General features: G+C 38.3%; 1 protein-coding gene across 1 annotated transcript in view; it reads left to right on the forward strand.

The window, feature by feature from the left end:
* The first annotated feature begins 559 nt into the window (after positions 1–559).
* Positions 560–25,415, forward strand: part of LOC107844524 (acidic endochitinase-like) — a 38,983-nt gene continuing 14,127 nt past the window's right edge. Inside the window, 3 exon segments of the mRNA XM_047412191.1 lie at positions 560–584; positions 1,215–1,462; positions 1,464–1,537. Coding sequence (XP_047268147.1) covers positions 560–584; positions 1,215–1,462; positions 1,464–1,537 — 347 coding nt within the window.

A 25,415-nucleotide genomic window follows, 5' to 3' on the forward strand; every position in this document is an offset into this window, starting at 1 on the left:
CGCTCCCGTTCATCAAGTAACTAATGACCACATCGCTTGGATCACAACTTAATTCTCCGCTTTTCATTACGCATTTAACCATATCATCGTATGAACCATTGCAACGAAGGGCAATGGACACTGTCTCCGTAGATGTGATTTTCTAAATCCAACATTTAGGAGTCTCCTCCCATTCACCAAAAAATTTACCACCAACAATCACGTATTCTATTATAGACATAATATACCTTGATGATAGTATTTAATAAACACGAACAGTGGTTTATGATCCTACACTTAATAGATTGCAGTCGTCTTCTTCTAACCTGCTATGGGTATAGTACGTGATTTCTCCTCTCCATTGACCACCAAAATAATGCAACAAATTAGAGCTTAGAAACAAGCTAAGGAGTGTTGGAATGTTGTTATTGAGCCTAGAATCAATTTCAAAATGTGGACTGATTTTCAAGCTTTTTGAATGAAAATGTAGGGATTAAAATACGAGAAAATGGCTTAAAATAATGGAGGTAATGTCACTTTCTGATGGATGCCAGAAAAATTGATGAAAAATGACCGAAAAATGGCTGGAAAATTGGCAAATAGTGGTTGGTAGTGGAGCTTGGTTGAGAAATTTGATTTTTTTTTAAAAACTTAAATATCTTATATTTATATTTTTGGACATGGACTAAAGTGTAGTTTCTAAAAAATAGAGACTAAAATGGAAGTAGACTAAAGTGCACATTTTAAAACTTATGTGCTAGGGTTGACACCTTTTTTTAGTGGCCTCATTAGGGTGTCTATTTTCTCAATTTTTCAACACTTGTGTCTATTTGTCAAAATAAGTTGTCAAAGTGTCCTTTTATCTAACTGTCCCAAGTTACACAAGCCTCTGGAAATAGACCAAAATAACATAAACTACAAAATCTAAACTTCCAAATTTGAGTTTCGCTATATATTTCTACCGTACAGTTTCAATTAAATTTAACAATCCGAGTATGGAATTATCTGAGAAATATCAAAAGTGAGTATTTTTAACAAACATAAAGAACCAGATCTGCTCAGTTAATACTTAACGGACTATTTTAAACATACTACCAAATTTCTCACATAGCCACCAACTATAAATAACAGGTGTACAACTCTACTTTGATATAGCCTATCCAATTATTTTGAGTGTTAGCACAAAAAAAAGGACTTCTAAGTTATCGATGTCAAATATAGTTTACTTTTCTCAGCATTAATGCTACTTTTTCTAGCACTAAGATTAGAAGCAGGGGGGGTTGTAATTTATTGGGGCCAAAATGAGAATGAAGGTACCTTGCTCAGTACTTGTGCATCAAATAACTATGTCATTGTGAATATTATTTGCCTTGTAGTTTTTGGTAATGGCCAAAAACCAGTGCTGAACTTAGCTGGTCATTGTGATCCTAGTGCTGATGCATACACTGGGTTGAGCAATGACATTAGAGCACGTCAAAGAAAGTAGAGGCATTAAAGTTATGCTCTCACTTGGTGGTGGTGCTAGAAGTTATTTCCTTTCTTCCGCTGATGATGCCAGGCAAGCTTTATCTTAATTAGTATTAGTTTAGTACCATCTAATTAATTTTATAGTCATTGCATCGACTTTAACTACTCTTTTTTGATTGCCTAAAATTAGTTGAATCTTTTTGGTTATTTTTATTTTACTATCTGGTGTTTAGAACCTATTAACCTAACTAATTTAGATTTGTGTCACGTAGAGCCTACTCAAAGGGGAAATCTTATCAATAATTTCATCATTCTCACAGCTAGAATATTAAATAAATTGACATACAAAGGAACACTTGTTTAGATATAGTAATTCCTTCGTTATATTTTATAGGAAAAATTACATAAACTAGCATACTTAAGACCTTAATTACAAATAATAGCAACACTTTCTCAAAATTACAACTTATAGAACAACTAGCAATATTTTAACATTTTTAGAGTTAAGCGCGTGGATTCCACTAATTAATTTACATTTATCTATTTTGAAGACACCTTCCCTATTTCAGTGCCCTCCACAATAATGTTTCCTTTTATTTTTTTCAGATACATCTATTTCCTCTCTAATTTTGGATAAATATTGTTCCCCAATAATTAAGGTAAGGTGATTTTACAGTTAATGCATGTTATTTTTTCAATATAACTTCTTTTTTGTAAATTATTTTTGGAATTTTTCAATCTTCTTTTGTGATTTATTTTTTTGGATTTTTTTTTGCGTTTTGAATTTTTTTGAGTTACGCGATAATGGTAGTACATGCACGTCATAGTAGTTCAGTTAGTGGTATTCCACTGACGAATTTAGATTTTGATGAACTACCAGTATTTAGTCTTGATTTAACACAAGATGAAGAATTTAACTTGATTTTTACTAATATTCAGTCAACGGGAGGTGTTAGCATAGAAGAGGTGAGATCGAAGTAGCGTAACGATCCAAAAAAGATTGTGGAAATTATGAAATCAAAAGCATTGAGTGAATCTTCATCCCCAAAACCCTCAAAAATTCAAAAATTGATGAAAAAGAGAAAGTCAGTAAAATAAGGAGAATTTAAAAAATTGCAACTCCTATTTCATCTGATTATGAATCTGAAGAAGAGAAAGTGGAGGAGGTATTTTTGTACTTGTAATTTTTTATTTTATGAACAATATATTCATATATGTATTTTTGTATTTGTAATGTGCAGATATGCACTGTTATATTAAGATATGTATTTGTTATTAGGGATTATTTAAAATTGTAAGACCCCTCAAAATTCTAAGCTTAACTCAGTCCTTAAAAACTTGCTAAGGGGTCTTAAACTGTATCACGATCTCAGTTACAGTTACGTATGCATGCATGTACTCTCATCCAGTTATACTCCTATCATTTAGCAGTATTGTTCATACATATGAACCCATGCATTTCAGCCTACCTTACATAGCATACCAGTATATTCAAAGTACTGACACATAACATACTAGTATATTTAAAGTACTGACACATGCTTTTCTCTTGCGCTATGATGTTTTATATAATAGGTTCAGACGCACAGGCTCTCGAACACCCTTAGTAGTTCAGATCTTCAGCAGTTAGAGTTAGTGGTGAGTCCTCATAGTTCAAGAACATGATTATTTTTTCAGCATTTCAGTTTATTTCAGTAATTAGAGTTATATGGGTACTTATCCCATCAACTCCACATTTTAGATAGTTTAGAGGCTTTTCAGACTAGTATATTTTCAGATAGATGTATCGGATTTGATAGTTGTTATACCGTATTCAGTTTTAATACAGTATAAAACCTTATGGTATGTTTTCTGCCTAATTTCTGCATACTACCATATTATTATTATTCAGTTATTATAGCAGGTACCAGTCATGGATTAACTTGTAGTCCTTCAGTATTATGAGCACCATTTAACATCTAGGGTATAGACTTGGGGCATTATAAACTTGGTATCAAACTACGGTTCAACAGAGTCCTAGGAAGTCTGAAAGCCACATCTAGTAGAATCTTATGCTTGGGTGTGCAGCATGCCATAATAGGAGGCTGCGAGGTGTTTTAAGTAAAGTTTCCCTTCTTTCAGTATTCATGTCGTGTGAGTGAGCATGAGCTCCAGTTAAACTCCCTGTATAATCCAAATTTCTCTTTTATTTACAGAATATGCCTCCAAAGAGGACTAAGGGAAGGGGAATTGGAGGCTATCCAGAACCCCAACCCTTCCTGCCAGATCCTTTAGATGAACACGTCTCCGATGCGAAGTTTAGAGCAGCTTTCACCACCCTAGCTCATTCTTTGGAAGCCTAGAATGAATGTCCAGCTACTGTTCCAGCCAACCCAGTGGCCAACACAGCTGCTTCCAAGATTTAGGACTTCACCCGAATAAACCCTCCATCTTTTACTAGGTCTAAGTCAGATTCGGACCCTTAGGAGTTTCTTGATCAGGTGCAGAAAGTTACAAATATTATGGGGCGATGACTGTTGAAAGTGCTAAGTTAGCCATATATCAGTTATAGGATGTGGCATACTCATGGTTTAAACAGTAGAAAGATGAGAGGGCTGCAGATGCAGGGCCCATAGAATGGGAGGAGTTTGCAGTTGCATTTCTGGATAGGTTCTTCATGCTAGAGTTGAGGGAAGTAAAGGTTTTGTAGTTTATAAACCTAAAGTAGGACATTATAATAGTACAAGAGTATTCTGTCAAGTTTACTCTGTTAGCCAGATATGACCCACATGTAGTAGCAGATAGCAGAGCAAAGATGAGTAAGTTTGTGTCTGGGGTGTCTAACAGTGTGGTCAAAAGGTATAGGACCGCAATGTTGATTAAGGAATGGACATATACAGGATCATGGTCCATGCTCAACAGATAGAGGAGGCCAAGAATAAATAGAAGGAGAGGGATAATAAGAGAGCGACACAGGTAGTTTTAGTTTCGCTCAACCTAAGTGAGAGGGTAGGAGTCATTCTTAGTTCCATTCGAAATCCTCAGTTCCAGCTCCACCCCTATCCAGTACTCTTATGCCAATATTAAGAGATGAAAACAGAGATAAGGCGTTAGGCCCTAAACCCCAGGGTAGTGTTAACAGTGCCCGAACCAATCTCCTTTGTCAGAAATATAGCAGAAACAACCAGGGTATTTGTAGAGCTGGCAGTGATGTGTGTCTAAGATATGGCAAGCCAGGCCATAGGGTCAGACAGTGTTTTTAGGTGGGTTCTTAGAGTTAGCATAAACATCTCCCAGCTCAGTTCAGATGCCCGAATTAGTAGGGTTGCGCATCCAGTGCCACTAGTGGGCAGCATCCAAACAGACTCTATGCTCTTCGGTTCCGACAAGATCAGGAAAGTTCTTCTAATGTGGTCACTAGTACGTTACAAGTTTTCCATTTACATGTCTATGCTTTACCAGATCCAAGAGCTTCTTTGTCCTTTATTACTCTATACATAGTAGTTGATTTTGGAGTCAGTCCCGAAATTCTAGTAGAGCGTATCTCAGTCTCTACCCTAGTGGGTAAATCTATCATAGCCAGGCGGGTATATAAGAACTGCCCGATTATGATATCTTACAAAGTTACTTCAGCAGATTTAGTAAAATTAGAGATGACCAATTTCGATGTCATTCTCGGCATAAATTGGCTTCATTCCTACTATGCCTCAGTCGACTGCAAAAATAGAATTGTCCAGTTTTAGTTTTCGAATGAACCCGTCCTAGAGTGGAGGGATAGTACTTCAGCACTTAGGGGTTAAATTGTTTCTTACCTTCGGGCGAGAAAGATATTATCAAAGAGATATGTTAACAATCTCATTCACATCCAGGACTCTAGTTCATAAACACCTACTCTTGAATTAGTATTAGTAGCATATGAATTTCAAGAAGTGTTTCCTGAAGATTTTCCCGGAGTTGCACATGTCCAGTGTCTAAATCCAGTCTATTAGTATTCTCAGCTTAGTCAGTCTTATTCGAGGATGAAAGTTCCCAAGAGGGGGATATAGTAAAACCCCTCAAAATTCTAAGCTTAACTCAGTCCTTAAAAGCTTGCTAAGGGGTCCCAAACTTAGAAAGTTCTATCAAAGTATTTAGACTTAGTATTATTTTGGCCTTTCTAAGTTGGCAACTCTATTTAACGACCTATATGACTTAAAAATATCAATATTTAGGTTGATTCATGATCTGGAATATCAGTAGGTGTTCCCAAATGATTTTTGGATTTTTTTGGACCTTGTTTGAATAATATTTGGGAATCAAAAATAGTGTATCAACACGATCTCGGCGCGTCACGTCGACCATTGCGTAGATCAATATTTTCCTTGGCTTCCAATGGCAATTTCCAGTGAACCAATGTGGACTCAACGTGGTGCATTGGTCGTCGCATTGATGCCAATAATGCGATGCGTCACCTTGCACATCGATCGTTCATCTTTCACTCTTTTAAACCCGCATTCAGAGGGGTAAATAGATCTTTTCCAACCTTATATTAGTCCCTAAAACATACCATTAAACCGTCAAAGAGGCAAATATACTCATTCTCTCTAGAATTTATCAAGAACAAACCCTAGTTCATCACATTCAAGATCCAAGACTCAAGGTTTCCACCATTATTCTTAAAGAATTTGCCAACTAAGGTATGCGAAGTGTTCATCCAAGGGTTCCTTCCACCCTTGGATTCCAAGAAACTCTTTTAAACTTCAAGTAGTTGGAATTTATGACTTCCATGATTGGAATTAAAGTGTATTCATGATTATTATTTGAATTAGATTTCTATTTCATGACTTATTATACGTTTCATGAAGAATTGGTTATTATGTGTAGATTCGTATGAATCCATGTTAAACCCCTTGAAATTGTGAAAGTGAAAGTGAATCATTATGCTCTCTTATTATGTGTATATATTATGCTCACCAAGTACTTGATGAATTGTTCGTGTGAACTAATAAGGGAAAGAAATCAGGTCATGCTAGCTTATGTGCAAGTTGTACTATGCAAGTGTTTGATAAAATGTCTCTATAGATACATTATGAAAAAGTGTGCATTTTATTCTATGCAAGATCATATGATGCTTTACTTTTCAGCTATCGATTACTGGGGATATTTAATCCCCGAAAATTTAGCTGTTTACCTAGACCCAATGTCAGATACAGAATAATCTCAGTTATGTCATGATTAGTAGTACTCTCAATTAGTTACAAGACTCAGAAAAACTCAGTAGACTTTGTATCAGTCCAGTCAAGTTTTGTATTCAGTTCAGACCTCAATAAATTTAGTCAGTTAACAGAATTCATTAGTATTCCATCAGTCAATAGAACTCAGTGAATTCAGTGTAGTTCAGTTAGATAGTGTAATTAGTTATAGTCCAGTCAAGCCTAGTATGAACTAGGAAATCAGTTCAGTGTCTATTCAGATGGGAGTAGGATTCAGCACCGAGTTAACCCTGGGATGAGGGCATTCCTGCCAGCAGAGGGTTTGACCCTTAGTAGCAATCACTGTATTACAAAACTACGTAGCCATCATAGGTTGAGATATCTTTCTACCAGATATTATGAGGGTCGATACACTTATTCAAGTTTTCTTGCTAGCGAGGGTTGACGAATGACCTTCCTATCAGAATGGGTTAACTCATAGCTTGTCTTTACCCGTGGCATGGTATTGACACCTTTCCAATTGGGGTTATAGGTTGGACTCTAATATATTAAAAAATGGGCATATCGGTTAGATGATTACCTCCCACAGTCTCAGTTTCAGATTCAGTCTCAGTATAGAACTCAGTTCACTTCAGCAGGTTCAGAACTGTTAGACATAGTTACTCAGCTCAGTACAAAACTTAGTATAGTTCCATAGAATAAGGACTATCAGATACAACCATTTAGTTATCAGTAATACAGTATCAGTATACTAAGATATCAGTAAATCAATATTAAAGCTCAGTATTCAGTGTTATCACGATCTCAGTTACAGTTATGTATGCATCCATGTACTCTCATCTAGTTATACTCATGTCATTTAGTCAGTATTGTTCATACATATGAACCAATGTATTTTATCCTACCTCACAGAGCATACGAGTACATTTAAAGTACTGACATATAGCATACCAGTACATTAAAAGTTCTAACACATACTTTTCTCTTGCTCCTTGATGTTTTATATAATAGGTTCAGACGCATGGGCTCTCGAGCACCCTTAGTAGTTCAGATCTTTAGTAATCAGAGTTAGTGGTGAGTCCTCATAGTTTGAGAACATGATTATTATTTCAGCATTTCAGTTTATTTTAGCAATCAGAGTTACATGGGTACTTGTCCCATCAACTCCATATTTTAGATAGTTTAGAGGCTTTTTAGACTAGTATATTTTCAGATAGATGATCGGATTTGATATTTGTTATACCGTATTCAATTTTAATACAGTATTAAACCTTATGGTATGTTTTCTTCCTAATTTCTGCATACTACCGTATAATTATTCAGTTATTACAACAGGTACCAGTCATGGATTAACTTGTGGTCCTTCAAGATTATGAGCACAATTTAGCATCTGAGGTACAAACTCGGGGCATCACAAACTTGGTATCAAATACTAAGGTTCAACAGAGTCCTAAGAAGTCTGAAGGCCACATCTAGTAAAATCTTGTGCGTGGGTGTACAACATGCCACACTTATGCACAGGAGGCTGCGAGCTATTTTAAGAAAAGTTTACCTTCTATCAGTATTCATGTTGTGCGAGTGAGCATGAGCTCCAGTTAAACTCCTTGTCTAATCCAAATTTCTCTTTTATTTACAAAATATGCCTCTAAAGAGGACTAAGGAAAGGGGAATTGGAGGCCAGCCAGAACCCCACCCCGTCCTACCAGATCCTCTAGACGAACACGTCTCCGATACGAAGTTTAGAGCAGCTTTTACCGCCCTAGATCATTATTTAGAAGACTAGAAAGAATGTCCAGTAGTTGTTCCAGCCAACCCAGTGGCCAACATAGCTGCTGGCAAGATTCAGGACTTTACCCGAATGAACCCTCCGTCTTTTACTAGGTCTAAGTCAGATTCGAACCCTCAGGAGTTTTTTGATCAGGTGTAGAAAGTTATAGATATTATGGGGTTGATGGCTATTGAGAGTGTAGAGTTGGCCATATATCAGTTATAGGATGTGGCGTACTCATGGTTTAAATAGTGGAAAGATGAGAGGGCTGCAGATGCAGGGCCTATAGAATGGGAGGAGTTTGCAGTTGCATTTTTGGATAGGTTCTTCCCATTAGAGTTGAGGAAAGCAAAGGTTTTGGAGTTTATATACCTAAAGTAGGGAATTATAATAGTACAAAAGTATACTCTTAAGCTTACACTGTTAGCCAGATCTGCCCCGCTTGTAGTAGCAGATAGCAGAGCAAAGATGAGTAAGTTTGTGTCTGAGGTGTCTAATAGTGTGGTCAAAGAGTGTAGGACCGCAATATTGATTAAGGAATGGACATATCTAGGATCATGGTCCATGCTCAATAGATAGAGAAGGCCAATAATAAATAGAAGAAGAAGGATAATAAGAGAGCGACATAGGTAGTTTTAGTTTCACTCAACCTAAGTGAGAGGGTAAGAATCGTTCTTAGTTTCACTCGAAATCCTTAGTTCCAGCTCCGAACCTAGCTAGTGCTCTTATGCTGATATTAAAAGACGATAACAAAGATAGGGCATCAGGCCCTAAACCCCAGGGTAGTGTTAGCAGTGCCCAAACCAATCCCCTTTGCCAGAAGTATAGCAGAAATAACCAGGGTATTTATAGAGTTGGCAGTGATGTGTGTCTAAGATATGGCAAGCCAGGCCACAAGGTCAGACAGTGTTCTCAGGTGGATTCTTAGAGTTAGTATAACTATCCCCCAGCTCAGTTTAGTCGCCCGAATCAGCAGGGTGGCCCATCCAGTGCCACCAGTGGGTAGCATCCAAACAGACTCTATGCTCTTCAATTCCGACAAGATTAGGAAAGTTCTCCTGATGTGGTCACTAGTATGTTACAAGTTTTCCATTTACATATCTATGCTTTGCCAGACCCAAGAGCTTCTTTGTCCTTTATTACTCCATACATAGTAGTTAATTTTAGAGTCAGTCCCAAAATTCTAGTAGAGCTTATCTCAGTCTCTACCCTAGTGGGTAAATCTATCATAGCTAGGCGGGTATACAAGAACTGCCCGATTATGTTATCTTACAAAGTAACTTCAGCAGACTTAGTTAAATTACAGATGACCTATTTCGATGTTATTCTCGGCATAAATTGGCTCTATTCCTACTATGCCTCAGTCGACTGCAAAAATAAAATCATCCAGTTTCAGTTTCTGAATGAACCCGTCCTAGAGTTGAGGGGTAGTACTTCAGCACTTAGGGGTTAACTTGTTTCTTACCTTTGGGAGAGAAAGATGATATCAAAGGGATGTGTTTACCATCTCGTTCGAGTCCAGGACTCTAGTTCAGAAACACCTACTCTTGAATTAGTGTTAGTAGCATGTGAATTTCCAGATGTGTTTCCTGAATATCTTCCTGGAGTTGTGCATATCCAGTGTCTAAATCTAGTCTATCAGTATTCTCAGCTTAGTCAGTCTTATTCGAGGATGAATGTTCCTAAGAGGGAGATAATGTAAAACTCCTCAAAATTCTAAGCTTAACTCAGTCCTTAAAAGCTTGCTAAAGGGTCCCAAACTTAGAAAATTCTATCCAAGTATTTAGACTTGGTATTATTTTGGCTTTTGTAAGTTGTCAACGCTATTTAACAAACTCTATGACCTGAAAATATCAATATTTAGGCTGATTCATGATTAGGAATGTTAGTAGGTGTTTCCGAACGAGTTTTGAATCTTTTAGACCTCATTTAAACAACATTTAGGAATCCAAAATAGTGTATCAACACGATCGAGGCGCGGCGCATCGGCCATTGTGGGGATCAATATTTTCCTTGGCTTTCAATGGCAATTTCCAGTGAACCAATGTGGACTACACATGGTGTATTGGTCATCGCATCGATGCCAATGATGCGGCGCATCGTCCTGCGCATCGATAGTTCAATTTTCAATCTTGTAAATCCACGTCTAGAGGGGTAATAGGGTCATTTCCCATCTTATATCTCCCCCAAAACATATCATTAAGCCATCTAAGAGGTAAAATATACTTATTCTCTCTAGAATTTATCAAGAACAAACCCTAGTTCATCACATTCAAGATCCAAGACTTAAGGTTTCCACCATTATTCTTCAAGAATTCACCAACTAAGGTATGTGAAGTGTTCATTCAATGGTTCCTTCCACCCGTGGATTCTAAGAAACTTTTTCAAACTTCAAGAAGTTGGAATTTATGACTTCCATGATTGGAATTAAAGTGTATTCATAATTATTGTTTGAATTAGATTTCTATTTTATGATTTATTATACGTTCCATGTGGAATTGGTCATTATGTGTGTAGATTCATATGAATCCATATTAAACCCCTTGAAATTATGAAATTAAAAGTGAATTATGATGCCCTCTTATTATGCGTATATATTATGCTCACCAAGTGCTTGATGAATTATTCATATGAACTAATAAGGGAAAGAAATCATGTCATGCTAGTTTATGTGCAAGTTATACCATGCAAGTGTTTGATAAAATGTCTCTATAGATACATTATGAACAGGTGTGCATTTTATACTATGCAAGATCTTATGATGCTTTACTTTTCATGCTATTAAGTCCTAGGGGTATTTAAAACCCGACAATTAAGCTGTTTTCCTAGAGCCAGTGTCAGATACAGAATAATCTCAGTCATGTCACAATCAGTAGAACTCTCAGTCAGTTACAGGACTCAGGAAAACTCAGTAAATTTTGTATCCGTCAGTCTAGTTTCTTATTCAGTTCAGACCTCAGTAAATTCTGTCAGTTAACAGAATTTAGTAGTATTCCGTCAGTCAATAGAACGTAGTGAACTCAGTTCAATTCAGTTAGATAGTATAATCAGTAATAGTCCAGTCAAGCCTAGTATGAACTAGGAAATCAGTTCAGTGTCTATTCAGATGGGAGTAGGATTCAGCACCGAATAAACCCAGAGATGGGGGCATTCCAGCTAGCAGAGGGTTTTACCCTTAGTAGCAATCCCCGCATTATAGAACTACGTAGCCAACTTAGGTTAAGATATCTTTCTTCCAGATATTATGAGGGTTGATATATCTCATTCGAGTTATCTTGTCAGCGAGGGTAGACGAAAGAGCGTCTTGTCAAAGAGAGTTAACTTACAGCCTGTCTTTACCTGTGGCACGGTATTGACACCCTTCCAACTTGGGTTACAGGTTGGACCCCAATCTATTTAGAAAGGGGTATGTAGGTTAGATGATTACCTCCCACAGTCTCAGTTTAAGATTCAGTCTCAGTATAGAACTCAGTTCAGTTCTACAGGTTTAGGACTGTCACACACAGTCACTATGCTAAGTACGAAACTCAGTATAGTTCCATAAAATTAGGACTGTCAGATACAGTCATTCAGTTATCAGTAATACAATAGCAGTGTACTCAGATATCAGTAAATTAGTATTCAGGCTCAGTATTCAGTGTTATCATGATCTCAGTTACAGTTACGTATTCATGCATGTACTCTCATCCAGTTATACTCATGTCATTCAGTCAGTATTGTTCATGCATATGAACCTATGCATTGCAGCCTACCTCACTTAGCATACCAGTACATTCAAAGTACTAGCACATACTTTTCTCTTGTGCTATGATGTTTTATATCATAGGTTCAGACACACGGGCTCTCGAGCTCCCTTAACAGTTCAGATCTTTAGCAGTCAGAGTTAGTGATGAGTCCTCATAGTTTGAGGACATGATTATAATTTCAGAATTTTAGTTTATTTCAGTAGTTAGAGTTAGTTGGGGACTTGTACCATTAACTGCACATTTCAGACAATTTTGAGGCTTTTCAGACTAGAGTATTTTCATACAGATGTATCACATTTGGTATTTTTAACACCGTATTTAGTTTCATTACCGTATTGAACCTTATGGCATATTTTTTTTGCCTAATTTCCGCATATTATAGTATTATTATTCAATTATTACAGGAGGTACCAGTCATGGGTTAGCTTGTAGTCCTTCGGGATTATGAGTACCGTTTAGCGTTCGGGGTACAGAATCGGGGCGTTACAAACTTGGTATCAAATCCTAAGGTTCAACAGAGTTCTAGGAAGTCTGAAAGCCGTATCTAGTAGAATCTTGTACATAAATGGGTAGTGTGCCACACTTATGGACAGGAGGCTACGAGGTGTTTTTAGAAAAGTTTCCATTCTTTCAGTATTCATGTCTGCGAGTGAGCATGAGCTACAGTTAAACTCCATGTCTAATCCAAATTTCTCTTTTATTTATAGAATATGCCTCTAAAGAGGATTAAGGAAAAGGGAATAGGAGATTATCCAGAACCCCAGCCTGTCCAGCCAGATCCTCTGGACGAACACGTCTCCTACGTGGAATTCAGAGTAGCTTTTATCACCCTAGCTGATTCTGTAGAAGCCTAAAATAAATGCCCAGCTACTATTTCAGCCAAGCCAGTGGCTAATACTACTACTTCCAGGATTCAGGACATCACTCAAATGAACCCTCTATCTTTTATTGGGTCTAAGTCAGATGAGGACCCTTAGGAGTTTCTTGATCAAGTGTGGAAATTTATAGATATTATGGTGGTGACGACTGTTGAGAGCACTGAGATTGACACATATCAGTTATAGGATATGGCATACTCATGTTTGAAATAGTGAAAAGTAGAGAAGGACACAGATGCAGGGCTTATAGAATGGAAGGAGTTTGTAGTTATATTTCTGGATAAGTTCTTCCCGTTAGAGTTGAGGAAAGCAAAGGTTTTGGAGTTTATAAACCCGAAGTAGGGCAATATGATAGTACAAGAGTATTCACTCAAGTTTACTCAGTTAGCCAGATATGCCCCACATGTAGTAGAAGATAACAAAGCGAAGATGAGTAAGTTTATGTCTGGAGTGTCTAACAGTGTGGTCAAAGAGTGTAGGACCGCAATATTGATTAAGAAGATAGACATATCCAGGCTGATAGTCCATTCTCAAAAGATAAAGAGGGCTAAGAATATAGAAAATGAGAGGTAGAACTAGAGAATGAGATAGGTAGTTTTAGTTTTGCTCAGCCTAAGTCAGATGGTGGGAATCGTTCTCAGTTTTGCCCAAAATCCTCAGTTCCAGCTTCATCCTCAGCCAGTGCTCCTGTGCTGATATTCAGAGATGGCAACATATATAAGGCGTTAGGCCCTAAACCCCAGGGTAGTGTTAGCAATGTCCAAACCAATCCCCTTTGTCAGAAGTGTGACAGAAACCACCAGGGTTCTGCAGAGCTGGCAGTGATATGTGTCTTGAATGTTGCAAGCCAGGACATAGGGTCAGACAGTATCCTCAGGTGGGTTCTCAGAGTCTGCATAACCATCCCCCAGCTCAGTCTGGTCACCCGAATCAACAGGGTGCCCTATTCAGTGCCACCAGTGGGCAACATCCAAATAGACTCTGTGCTTTTTAGTACCGACAGGATCAAGAAAGTTCTCCTGATGTGGTCACTGGTACGTTACAAGTTTTCCATTGATATGTCTATGCTTTGCTTGATCCATGAGCTTCTTTGTCCTTTATTGCTGCATACATAACAGTTAATTTCGGAGTCAGTCCCAAAATTCTAGTAGATCCTATCTTAATCTCTACCCCAGTGGGTAAATCCATCATAGCCAGGTGGGTATATAGAAACTGCCCAGTTATGATATCTCAGAAAGTCACTTCAGCTGACTTAGTCGAATTAGAGATGATTGATTTCGATGTCATTCTCACATGGATTGGCTTTAGTCCTACTATGCCTCAGTCGACTATAAAAATAGAATTGTCTAGTTTCAATTTTTGAATAAACCCATCCTAGAGTGGAGGGGTTGTACTTCAGCACTTAGGGGTCAGCTTATTTCTTACCTTCGGGTGAGAAATATGATATCTAAGGAATGTGTTTACCATCTCATTCGAGTTTAGGAGTATTATTCAAAAATACCTACTCTTGAATCAGTGTCAGTAGCATGTGAATTCCCAGATGTGTTTTTCGAAGATTTTCTTGAAGTTCCTCCCAAAAGAAAAATTGATTTCAGAATTGATTTTCTCCTAGATACTAAACCCATATCTATTCTGCCATATAAATGGCCCCAGCAGAACGGAGGTAGTTAAAAGAACAGTTAAAGGATCTCCTAGATAAGGAATTTATCATACCCAGTATGTCCCCGTGGGGCATAACAATTTTATTTATGCGCTATAAAGATGATTCTCTCAGAATATGTATTGATTACCGTCAGCTAAATAAAGTCACGATAAAAGATAAGTACCTTTTTCCCAGAATCGATGAATTGTATGACCAACTTTAGGGTGCCAATTACTTCTCTAAGATAGACCTCAGATCGGGCTATCATCATCTCAGATTCAGAGAATGTGACATCCCAAAAACACCTTTCAGAACTCGATATGGTAACTTTGAATTCTTAGTTATGTCCTTTGGTCTTACCAATGCCCCAACAACTTTCATGGACTTGATGAATCATGTGTTCAAGAAGTACTTTGATATGTTGGTCATAGTGTTCATAGATGACATTCTTGTCTACTCCCGCAATTAGCATGATCATGCAGGCCATCTCAAAATAGTGTTGCCGACTCTCAGAAACCATCAACTATTTGCCAAAGGTCAGTAGCTTTTCTTGGCCATATCATTTCTAGTGATGGCATTAGATTTGATCCCTAAAAGACCAAAGCAGTGAGAAACTGGCCTAGACCTATCTCTCCATTAGATATCAGGAATTTGTTGGGCTTGGCTGGCTATTACCGATGATTTATTGAGGGATTATCATCTATTGCATCCCCTATGTCTAGATTGACTCAGAAGAAAGTCAAATTCCAGTGGTCAGATTCTTGTGAAAAGTATTTTTAGGAGTTGAAGACTCGACTTACTACAACTTCAGTTTTGACCCTACTAGATGGTTCAGATGGGTTTGTAGTGTATTGTGATGCCTCCAGAGTCAGTTTGGGGTGTGTTTTGATACAAAGAGGTGAGGTCATAGACTACGCCTCTAGACAGCCTAATCCCCAAAAAAAGAACTATCCTACTAATAATATTGAGTTAGCAGCAGTAGTGTTTTCCTTGAAGATTTGAAGGCACTATTTGTATGGGTTGCACATTGATGTGTTCACTGACCATAAGAGCCTACGGTATGTGTTCACTTAGAAAGATCTAAACCTCCGTCAGAGAAGGTGGTTGGAGTTGTTAAAGGACTATGACATGAGCGTCCTGTATCATTGGGGTAAAGCCAATGTAGTGGATGTTCCCTTAGTAGGATGTCTATAGTGAGTGTTGCTCATGTTGAGAATAGTAAGAAGAAGTTTGCTCAGGAAGTTCATCAGCTTGCCCAACTAGATGTTCGCTCAGTTGATTCAGCAGAAGGTAGTGTATGGGCATAAAGTAGTTCAAAATCATCCCTAGTTTCTGAGGTAAAGAAAAAGTAGGATAGGGATCCTAGTCTAGTAAAGTTGGAGGAATCAGTCAAAGATCAAAAGGTAGAGGTTTTCTTCCAAGAAGGAGATGGTGTGTTACGCTGTCAGGGTCAGCTATATGTGCTAGGTGTAGATGACTTGAGGCAGCGAATTCTTGCAGAGGAGCATGGCACACGCTACCCTATTCATCCAGGGGCCACTAAGATATACCGTAATTTATGGGAGATTATTGGTGGAGTGGGATGAAGGGAGAAATTGCAGAGTTTGTGGCTAAGTGCTCAAAATGTTAGCAGGTTAAAATTGAGCATCAAAAGCCTAGTGGGTCCATGCAGGAGTTCAGTATTCCCACTTGGAAGTGGGAAGAAGTGAACATGGACTTTATGATGGGTTATGCCACGTACTCATCACCAGCATGATTATGTATGGGTCATCGTAGAAAGGATAACCAAATCAGCTTATTTCCTACCAGTCCATACCTCTTATGTAGCTGAGGATTATGATAAACTCTTTATCAGGGAGTTGGTTAGATTGCATGGTGTTCTACTGTCTATTATCTCAGATAGGGGTACCCAGTTTATCTCTCATTTCTAGATGGTATTCCATATGGGTCTTGGTACCCAAGTTCACCTCAGTACAACCTTTCATCCTCAGACAGATGGTCAAGCAGAAAGGACCATTCAGACTTTAGAAGATATGCTGCGAGCATGTTCGATTGACTTTAAAGGTAGTTGGGATGACCATTTGCCTTTGATTGAATTTGTATATAACAACATCTATCATTCCAGTATTTAGATGGCTCCGTTTGAGGTGCTTTACTATAGGAGATACAGGTCTCCTATTAATTAGTTTGAAGTGGGTGAGGCTGCAGTGGTAGGGACTGACTTGGTATTTGATAACTTAAAGAAAGTCCAGTTGATTAGGGAAAGGCTAAGACAACTCAGAGCCGATAAAAATCATATGCAGATTTATGTAGAAAGGATCTTGAGTTCGAGATTAGTGATTTTGTGTATTTGAAAATATCTCCTATGAAATGAGTGAAGAGGTTTGGAAAGAAAGGAAAACTAAATCCCCCATATGTCGGTCCTTACCGAATTCTCAGCTGTTTCGGAAAGGTAGCTTATGAGCTTGAGTTGCCTTCAGACTTAGTTTCAGTGCACCCAGTGTTCTATGTCTCCTTGCTAAAGAAATACATAGGTGAACCAACAGTCGTAGTCACTATAGAGTGCATAGATATTCAGAAGAACCTTTCTTATGAAGAGATCTTAGTCGAAATCCTAGATTATCAAATTTGCAGACTGAGGAACAAAGAAGTCTCTTTAGTCAAAGTTCTTTGGCGAAATCAATCTATTGAGGGAGCTACTTGGGAAGCGGAAGCAGATATACGAACTAAGTATCCTCACCTCTTCTCCACAAACTCAAACTCAACCTAAGGTAACAATTTTTCCTTAAACCTACTCATTCTCATATTCAGATATAGCTACTAAGCTGGTATCAAATAACGTTGTATACTCAGTCATGGTTTAACAAATTAGTTTAGTCATGTACCCATGCATCAGATATGCATGTTTAGTATATAAACTCAGTTTATCAATAATCCCAGTCATGCATTCATGAATCATGTTCAACTATGTACGCATGCATCAGATATGCATGTTCTGTATGATAATTCAGTATGTCAGCAATCTCAGTTATGAAATCATGCTTAAGTTGTTCATGTCAAGTGTCTAAATCCAGTCTATCAGTATTCTTAGCTTAGTCAGTCTCATTCAAAGACAAATGTTTCCAAGGGGGAGATATTGTAGGACCCCACAAAATCCTAAGCTTAACTCAGTCCTTAAATGCTTTCTAAGGGGTCCCAGACTTAGAAAATTCTAGCTAAGTATTTAGACTTAGTATTATTTTGGCCTTCGTAAGTTGGCAATTCTATTTCACCACCTCTATGACCTTAAAATGTCAATCTTTAGGTTGATTCATGATCAGGAATGTTAGTAGGTGTTCTCGAACGAGTTTTAGATTTTTTGGACCTCATTTGTACTATGTTTCAGAATCCTAAATAGTATCAACGTGATCTCGGCATGTTTCATCGGCCATGGCATCGATCAATAATTTCCTTGGCTCCCAATGGAAATTTCCAATGAAATGATATAGACTCAACGCGGTGCGTTGGTCATCGTGTCTATGCCAATAATGCTATGTAAGATCATATTATGCTTTAATTTTCATGTTATCAAGTCCTGGGGATATTTAATACCCGACAATTTAGCTGTTTTACTAGAGCCAATATCAGATAAAGAATAATATCAGTCATGTTACGATCAGTAGTACTCTCAGTCAGTTACAGGACTCAGGAAAACTCAATAGACTCTGTATCCGTCCAGTCCAGTTAAGTATTTAGTTCAGACCTCAGTAAATTCAGTTAGTTAACAAAATTTAGTAGTATTTTGTTAGTCAACGGAACTTAGTGAACTCAGTTCAGTTTAGTTAGACAGTATAATCAGTAATAGTCCAGTCAAGCCTAGTATGAACTAGGAAATTAGTTCAATGTCTATTAAGATGGGTGTAGGATTCAGCACCAAGTTAACCCAGGGATGAGGGCATTCCTACAAGCAGAGAGGTTTACCTTTTGTAGCAATCCATGCATTATAGAACTACGTAGCCAGCGCAGGTTGAGATATCTTCTTGCTAGTATTATGAGGGTTGATATATCTCGTTCGAGTTTTCCTGCCAACGAGGGTTGATGAAAGAGCTTCCTAACAGAGAGGGTTAACTCACGGCCTATCTTTACTCGTGGTATGGTATTGACACCTTTCCAACTGGGGTTACAGGTTGGGCCCCAATCTATTTAGAAAGGGGCCTGTCAGTTAGATGATTACCTCCCATATTATTAATTTCAGATTCAGTCTCAATATAGAACTCAGTTTAGTTCTGCAGGTTCATGACTGTCAGACATAGTCACTCAACTTAGTACGAAACTCAGTATAGTTCCACAGAATCTAGACTATTGGATATAGTCATTTAATTATCTATAATACAGTATCATTATACTCAAATATCAATAAATCAGTATTCAGACTCAGTATTGAGTGTTATCACGATCTCAGTTACAGTTACGTATTCATGTATGTACTGTTATCCAGTTATACTCATGTCAGTTAGTTAGTATTGTTCATGCATATGAACCCATGCATTTCAATCTACCTCACTTAGCATACTAGTACTTTTAATGTATTGACACATACTTTTCTCTTGTGCTATGATATTTTATATCATAGGTTCAGACGCACAGGATCCCGAGCACCCTTAGCAGTTTAGATCTTGAGTAGTAAATATTAGTGGTGAGTCCTTATAGTTTGAGGGCATAATTATTATTTCAGTATTTCAGTAAATTTTAGTAGTCAAAGTTAGTTGGGGACTTGTCCCATCAACTCCACTTTTAAAACAATTTAGAGGCTTTTTAGATAGATGTATTAGATTTGGTATTTATTATATCATATTCAGTTTTATTACAGTATTGAACCTTACGGTATGTTTTCTGCCTAATTTTCACATACTACAATATTGTTATTCAGTTATTACAGCAGGTACTAGTCATGGGTTAGCTTGTGGTCTATCGGGATTATGAGCACTGTGTAGTGTTCGGGGTACAGACTTAGGGTGTCACAAACTTGGTATAAAAGCCTAAGGTTCAATAGAGTCCTAGGAAGTCTTAAAGCCACATCTATTAGAATCTTGTGCATGGGTGCCTAGCACACCACACTTATGGACATGAGGCTGCGAGGTGTTTTAAGAAAAGTTTTCCTTCTTTCAGGATTCATGTCATGCGAGTGAGCATGATTTCAGTTAAACTCCCTATCTAATCCAAATTTCTCTTTTATTTACAGAATATGCCTCCAAAGAGGACTAAGGGAAGGGGAATGGGAGACCAGCTAGAACCTTAGCCCGTCCATTCAGATCTTCAGGATGAACACGTCTTTCTCGCAGAGTTCTGAGCAACTTTCACCACCCTAGCTCATTCTATGGAAGCCCAGAATGAACGACCAGCTACTTTTATGGCCAACCCAGTGGCAACACTACTGCTACCAGGATTCATCACTTCACCTGAATGAACCTCCATCTTTTACTGGGTCTAATACAGATGGGGACCCTCAGGAGTTTCTTGATCAGGTGTAGAAAGTTACAAATATTATGGGGGTGATGGCTTTTGAGAGTGCTGAGTTGGTCATATATCAGTTATAGGATACGACACACTCATGGTTTAAACAGTTAAAAGCAAAGAGGGCTGCAGATTCAGGGCCCATAGAATGGAAGGAGTTTGCAGTTGTATTTCTGTATAGGTTTTTCCCACTAGAGTTGAAGGAAGAGCAGGTTTTGGAGTTTATGAACCTAAAGCAGGGAAATAAGATAGTATAAGAGTATTCTCTTAAGTTTACTCAGTTAGCCAGATATGCCCCGCATGTAGTAGTAGATAACAGAGCAAAGATGAGTAAGTTTGTGTCTGGGGTGTCTAATCGTGTGGTCAAAGAGTGTAGGACCCCAATGTTGATTAAGGAGATGGACATATCCAGGATTATGTTCCATGCTTAATAGATTGAGGAGGCCAAGAATAAAGAATGGGAGAGGGAGAACAAGAGAGCGAGACAGGTAGTTTTAGTTTTGCTCAGCATAAGTTAGAGGGTGGGAATCGTTCTCAGTTTGTCCTAAAATCCTCAGTTCCAACTCCATCCTCAGCCAGTGCTTCTGTACCTATAGTATGAGATGGAAACAGAGATAGAGCGTCAGGTCCTAAACCCTATGGTAGTGTTAGCAGTACCTGAACCAATCTCTTTTGTCAGAAATTTGGTAGAAACTACCAGAATATCTGCAGAGCTGGCAGTGATATGTGTCTCGGATGTGGTAACCTAGGCCACAGGTCAGACAGTGTCCTCAGGTGGGTTCTCTAAATCAGTATAACTATCCCCCAGCTTAGTTCGATCGCTTGAATCAGCAGGGTGCCACATCCAGTGCCACCAGTGGGCAGCACCCTAACAGACTCTATGCTCTTCAGTCCCGATAGGATTATAGAATTTCTCCTAATATGGTCACTGGTATGTTACAATTTTTCCATTTACATGTCTATGCTTTGCTAGATCTAGGAGTTTCTTTGTCCTTTGTTACTCTATACATAGAAGTTGATTTCAGAGTTAGTCTCGAAATTCTAGTAGAGCCTATCTCAGTCTCTACCCTAGTGGGTAAATCTATCATAGCCAGGCGGGTATACAGGAACTGCCCATTTATGATATCTCAGAAAGTTACTTCAGCAGACTTAGTCAAATTAGAGATAACAAATTCCAATGTCATTCTTGGCATAAATTGGCTTCATTCCTGCTATGCCTCAGTCGACTACAAAAATAGAATTATCCAGTTTCAATTTTTGAATGAACCCATCCTAGAATGGAAGGGTAGTACTTTAGCACTTAGGGGTTAGCTTGTTTCTTACCTTCGGGCGAGAAATATAATATCTAAGGGATGTGTTTACCATCTCGTTAAAGTCTAGGACTTTTGTTCAGAAACCCCTATTCTTGAATCAGTGTCAGTAGTATGTGAATTCCCAGATATGTTTCCCAAAGATCTTTCTGGAGTTTCTCTTGAAAGAGAAATTAATTTCAGAATCGATCTTCTCCCAAATACTATGTACATATCTATTCCACCATACCGAATGGCCCCAGTAGAACTCAGGGAGTTAAAAGAACAGTAAAAGAATCTTCTAGATAAGGGATATATCAGACCAGGTATGTCCCCATAGGGTGCACCAGTTTTATTCGTGCATAAGAAACACAATTCTCTCAGAATGTGTATTGATTACCGTCAGCTAAATAAAGTCACAATATAAAATAAGTACCCTCTTCCCAAAATTGATGACTTGTTTGACAACCTTCAGGGTGCCAGTTACTTCTCTAAGATAGAACTCAGATTGGGCTATCATTAGCTCAAAGTTAGAGAATGTGACATCCAGAAAACAACCTTCGAAACTCGGTTTGGTCACTTCAAATTCTTAGTCATGTCCTTTGGTCTTACCAATGCCCCAGCAACTTTCATGGACTTAATGAATCGTGTGTTCAAGCAGTACTTGGACATGTTCATCATAGTCTTCATAGATAACATTCTTGTCTACTCCTGCAGTGAGTATGATCATATAGACCATCTTAGACTAGTGTTACAGACTATCAGAAACCATTACCTATTCGCCAAATTTAGTAAGTGCAAATTTTGGCTAAGGTCAGTAGCTTTCCTTGGACATATCATTTTTGGTGATGGAATTAGAGTTGATCCCCAAAAGACCAAAGTAGTGAGAAACTAGCCTAGACCCATCTCTCCTTCAAATATCAGAAGTTTGTTGGGCTTAGCTGGATATTACCGATGGGTTGTTGAAGGATTATTATCTATTTCATCCCTTATGTCCAGATTGACTCAGAAGAAAGATAAATTCTAGCGGTCATATTCTTGTGAGAAGAATTTTTAGGAGTTGAAGACTCGACTGACTAAAAATCTAGTTTTAACCCTACCATATGGTGCAAATTCCAGTGTATCATGATGCCTCTAGAGTCGATTTGGGGTGTTTTTTGATGCAGAGAGGTAAGGTCATAGCCTCTGCCTCTAGACAGCTTAAGCCTAATGAAAAGAACTATTCTACTTATGATCTTGAGTTTGCTGCAGTAGTGTTTGCCTTAAAGATTTGGAGGCACTATTTGTATGGGGTGCACGTTGATGTATTCACTAACCATAAGAGCCTATAGTATGTGTTCTCTCAGAAATATCTAAACCTTCATCATAGAAGGTGGTTGGAGGTATTGAAACACTACGACACGAGCGTTTTGTATCATCTGGGTAAAGCCAATGTAGTGGCTGATGCTTTTAGTAGGATGTCGATGGGGAGTGTTGTTCATGTTGAGAACAGTAAGAAGAAGTTATCTCCGAAAGTTCATCAGCTTGCTCGACTAGGTGTTCGCTTAGTCGATTCAACAAAAGGTAGTGTATGGGTACAGAGTAGATCAGAATTATCCCTAGTTTCTGAGGTGAATGAAAAGAAGGATAGGGATCCCAGTCTAGTAAAGTTGAAGGAACTAGGCAGAGATTAGAAGGTAGAGGTTTTCTCCCCAAAAAAGATAGTGTGTTGCGCTGTCAGGGTCGGCTATGTGAGTCTGGTGTAGAAGAATTGAGGCAGCAAATTCTTGCAGAGGTGCATGTTGCACACTAATCTCTTTATCTAGGGGACACTAAGATGTACCGTGATTTACGATAGATCTATTGGTGGAGTAAGATGAAGAGAGAAATTATAGAGTTTATGGCTAAGTGCTCAACATGTCAGCAAGTTAAAATTAAGCATCAGAAGCCTAGTGGGTCTATGCAGGAGTTCATTATTCCCACTTGGAAATGAAAAAAAGTAAATATGGACTTTGTGATGGGTTTGACTCATACTCATCGCCAGCATGATTCAGTTTGGGTCATCGTAGATAGGAAGACCAAATCAACTTATTTCCTTCCAGTGCATACCTCTTATTTAGCCGAGGATTATGCCAAACTTTATTTCATGGAGTTGGTCAGATTGCACGGTGTTCTACTGTCCATTATCTTAGATAGAGGTACCCAGTTCACCTCTTATTTCTGGAAGGAATCCTAAAAGGGTCTTTGTACCCGAGTTCACCTTAGTACAACCTTTCATCCTCAGACAGATGGTCAACTAGAATGGGCCATTCTGACTTTAAAAGATATGCTGCAAGCGTGTCCGATTGACTTCAAAGGTAGTTGGGATGACCACTTGCCTTTGATTGAATTCGTATATAACAACAGCTATTATTCCAGCATTCAGATGGATCCATTTGATGCGCTATATGGTAGGAGATGTAGGTATCCTATTGGTTGGTTTGAAGTGGGTAAGGCCGTAGTGGTTGGGCCTGACTTGGTATTTGATACCTCAGAGAAAGTCTAGTTGATCAGGGAAAGGCTTAAGACAGATCAGAGCCGACAGAAATCATATGCAGATGTACTTAGAAAGGATCTTGAGTTTGAGATTGGTGATTTTATGTATTTGAAAATATATCCTATGAAAGTAGTGAAGAGGTTTGGAAAGAAAGAGAAACTTAGTCCCCGATATGTTGGTCCTTACTGAATTCTCAGTCGTTTCGAAAAGGTAGCTTACGAGCTTGAATTGCCTTTAGACTTAGCTTCTGTGCACACAATGTTCCATGTTTCCTTTCTAAAGAAATGCATAGGTGACCCAGCAGCCGTAGTCCCTATAAAGGGAATATATATTTAGAACAACCTCTCTTATGAAGAGATCCCAGTTGAAATCCTGGATTATCAGAATCGCAGACTGAGGAGCAAAGAAGTCCCTCTAGTCAAAGTTCTTTGCCAGAATCAGTCCGTTGAGGGAGCTACTAGGGAAGCGGAAGCAGATATGCGAACCAAGTATCCTCATCTCTTCTACACAAACTCAAACTTAGCCCAAGGTAACAGTTTTTCCTTAAATTTACTCAGTCTCATGCTCAGATAAAGCAACCAACCTGGTATCAATTAACGTTATATTCTTAGTCATGCATTTGCAAATCAGCTCAGTCATGTACCCATGCATCAGATATGCATGTTTAGTAAATAAACTCAGCTAATCATTAATCCCAGTCATTCATTTATAAATCATGTTCAGCTATGTACGCATGTATGAGATATACATGTTCAGTATGATAATTCAGTATATCAACAATCTCAGTCATAAAATCATGCTTCAGTTGTGCATGTCCAGTGTCTAAATCCAATCTATCAGTATTCTCAGCTTAGTCAGTCTTATTCAAGGATGAATGTTCCCAACGGGGAGATATTGTAAAATCCTGTAAAATTCTAAGTTTAACTTAGTCCTAAAAAGCTTGCTAAGGGGTCTCAGACTTAGAAAATTCTAGCGAAGTATTTAGACTTAGTATTATTTTGGCCTGCGTAAGTTGGAAACACTATTTCATGACATCTTTGACCTTAAAATGTCAATCTTTAAGTTGATTTACGATCAAGAATGTCAGTAGGAGTTCCTGGATGAGTTTTGGATTTTTTGGACCTCATTTGAACCAAGTTTGGGAATCGAAAATAGTGTATCGACGTAATCTCAGCGTGGCACAGTGGATATCGCATCGATTAATTTTCCTTGGCTTTCAATGGTAATTTCCAGTGAACTGACGTGGACTTGAGGTGGCGTGGTGGATATCGCATCGATGCCAATGATGTGGCGCGTCAGCCTGTGCGTCGATGGATTAGCTTTCAGCCTTTTAAACCTACATCTAGAGGGGTAAATGGGTCTTTTTCCACCTTATATCGGCCCTCAAAACATATCATTAAGCCATCCAAGTGGCAAAATATACTCATTCTCTCTAGAATTTATCAAGAACAAACCCTAGTTCATCAC

The sequence above is a fragment of the Capsicum annuum genome, chromosome 5 (assembly GCF_002878395.1).
Source record: "Capsicum annuum cultivar UCD-10X-F1 chromosome 5, UCD10Xv1.1, whole genome shotgun sequence".
NCBI lineage: Eukaryota > Viridiplantae > Streptophyta > Magnoliopsida > Solanales > Solanaceae > Capsicum > Capsicum annuum.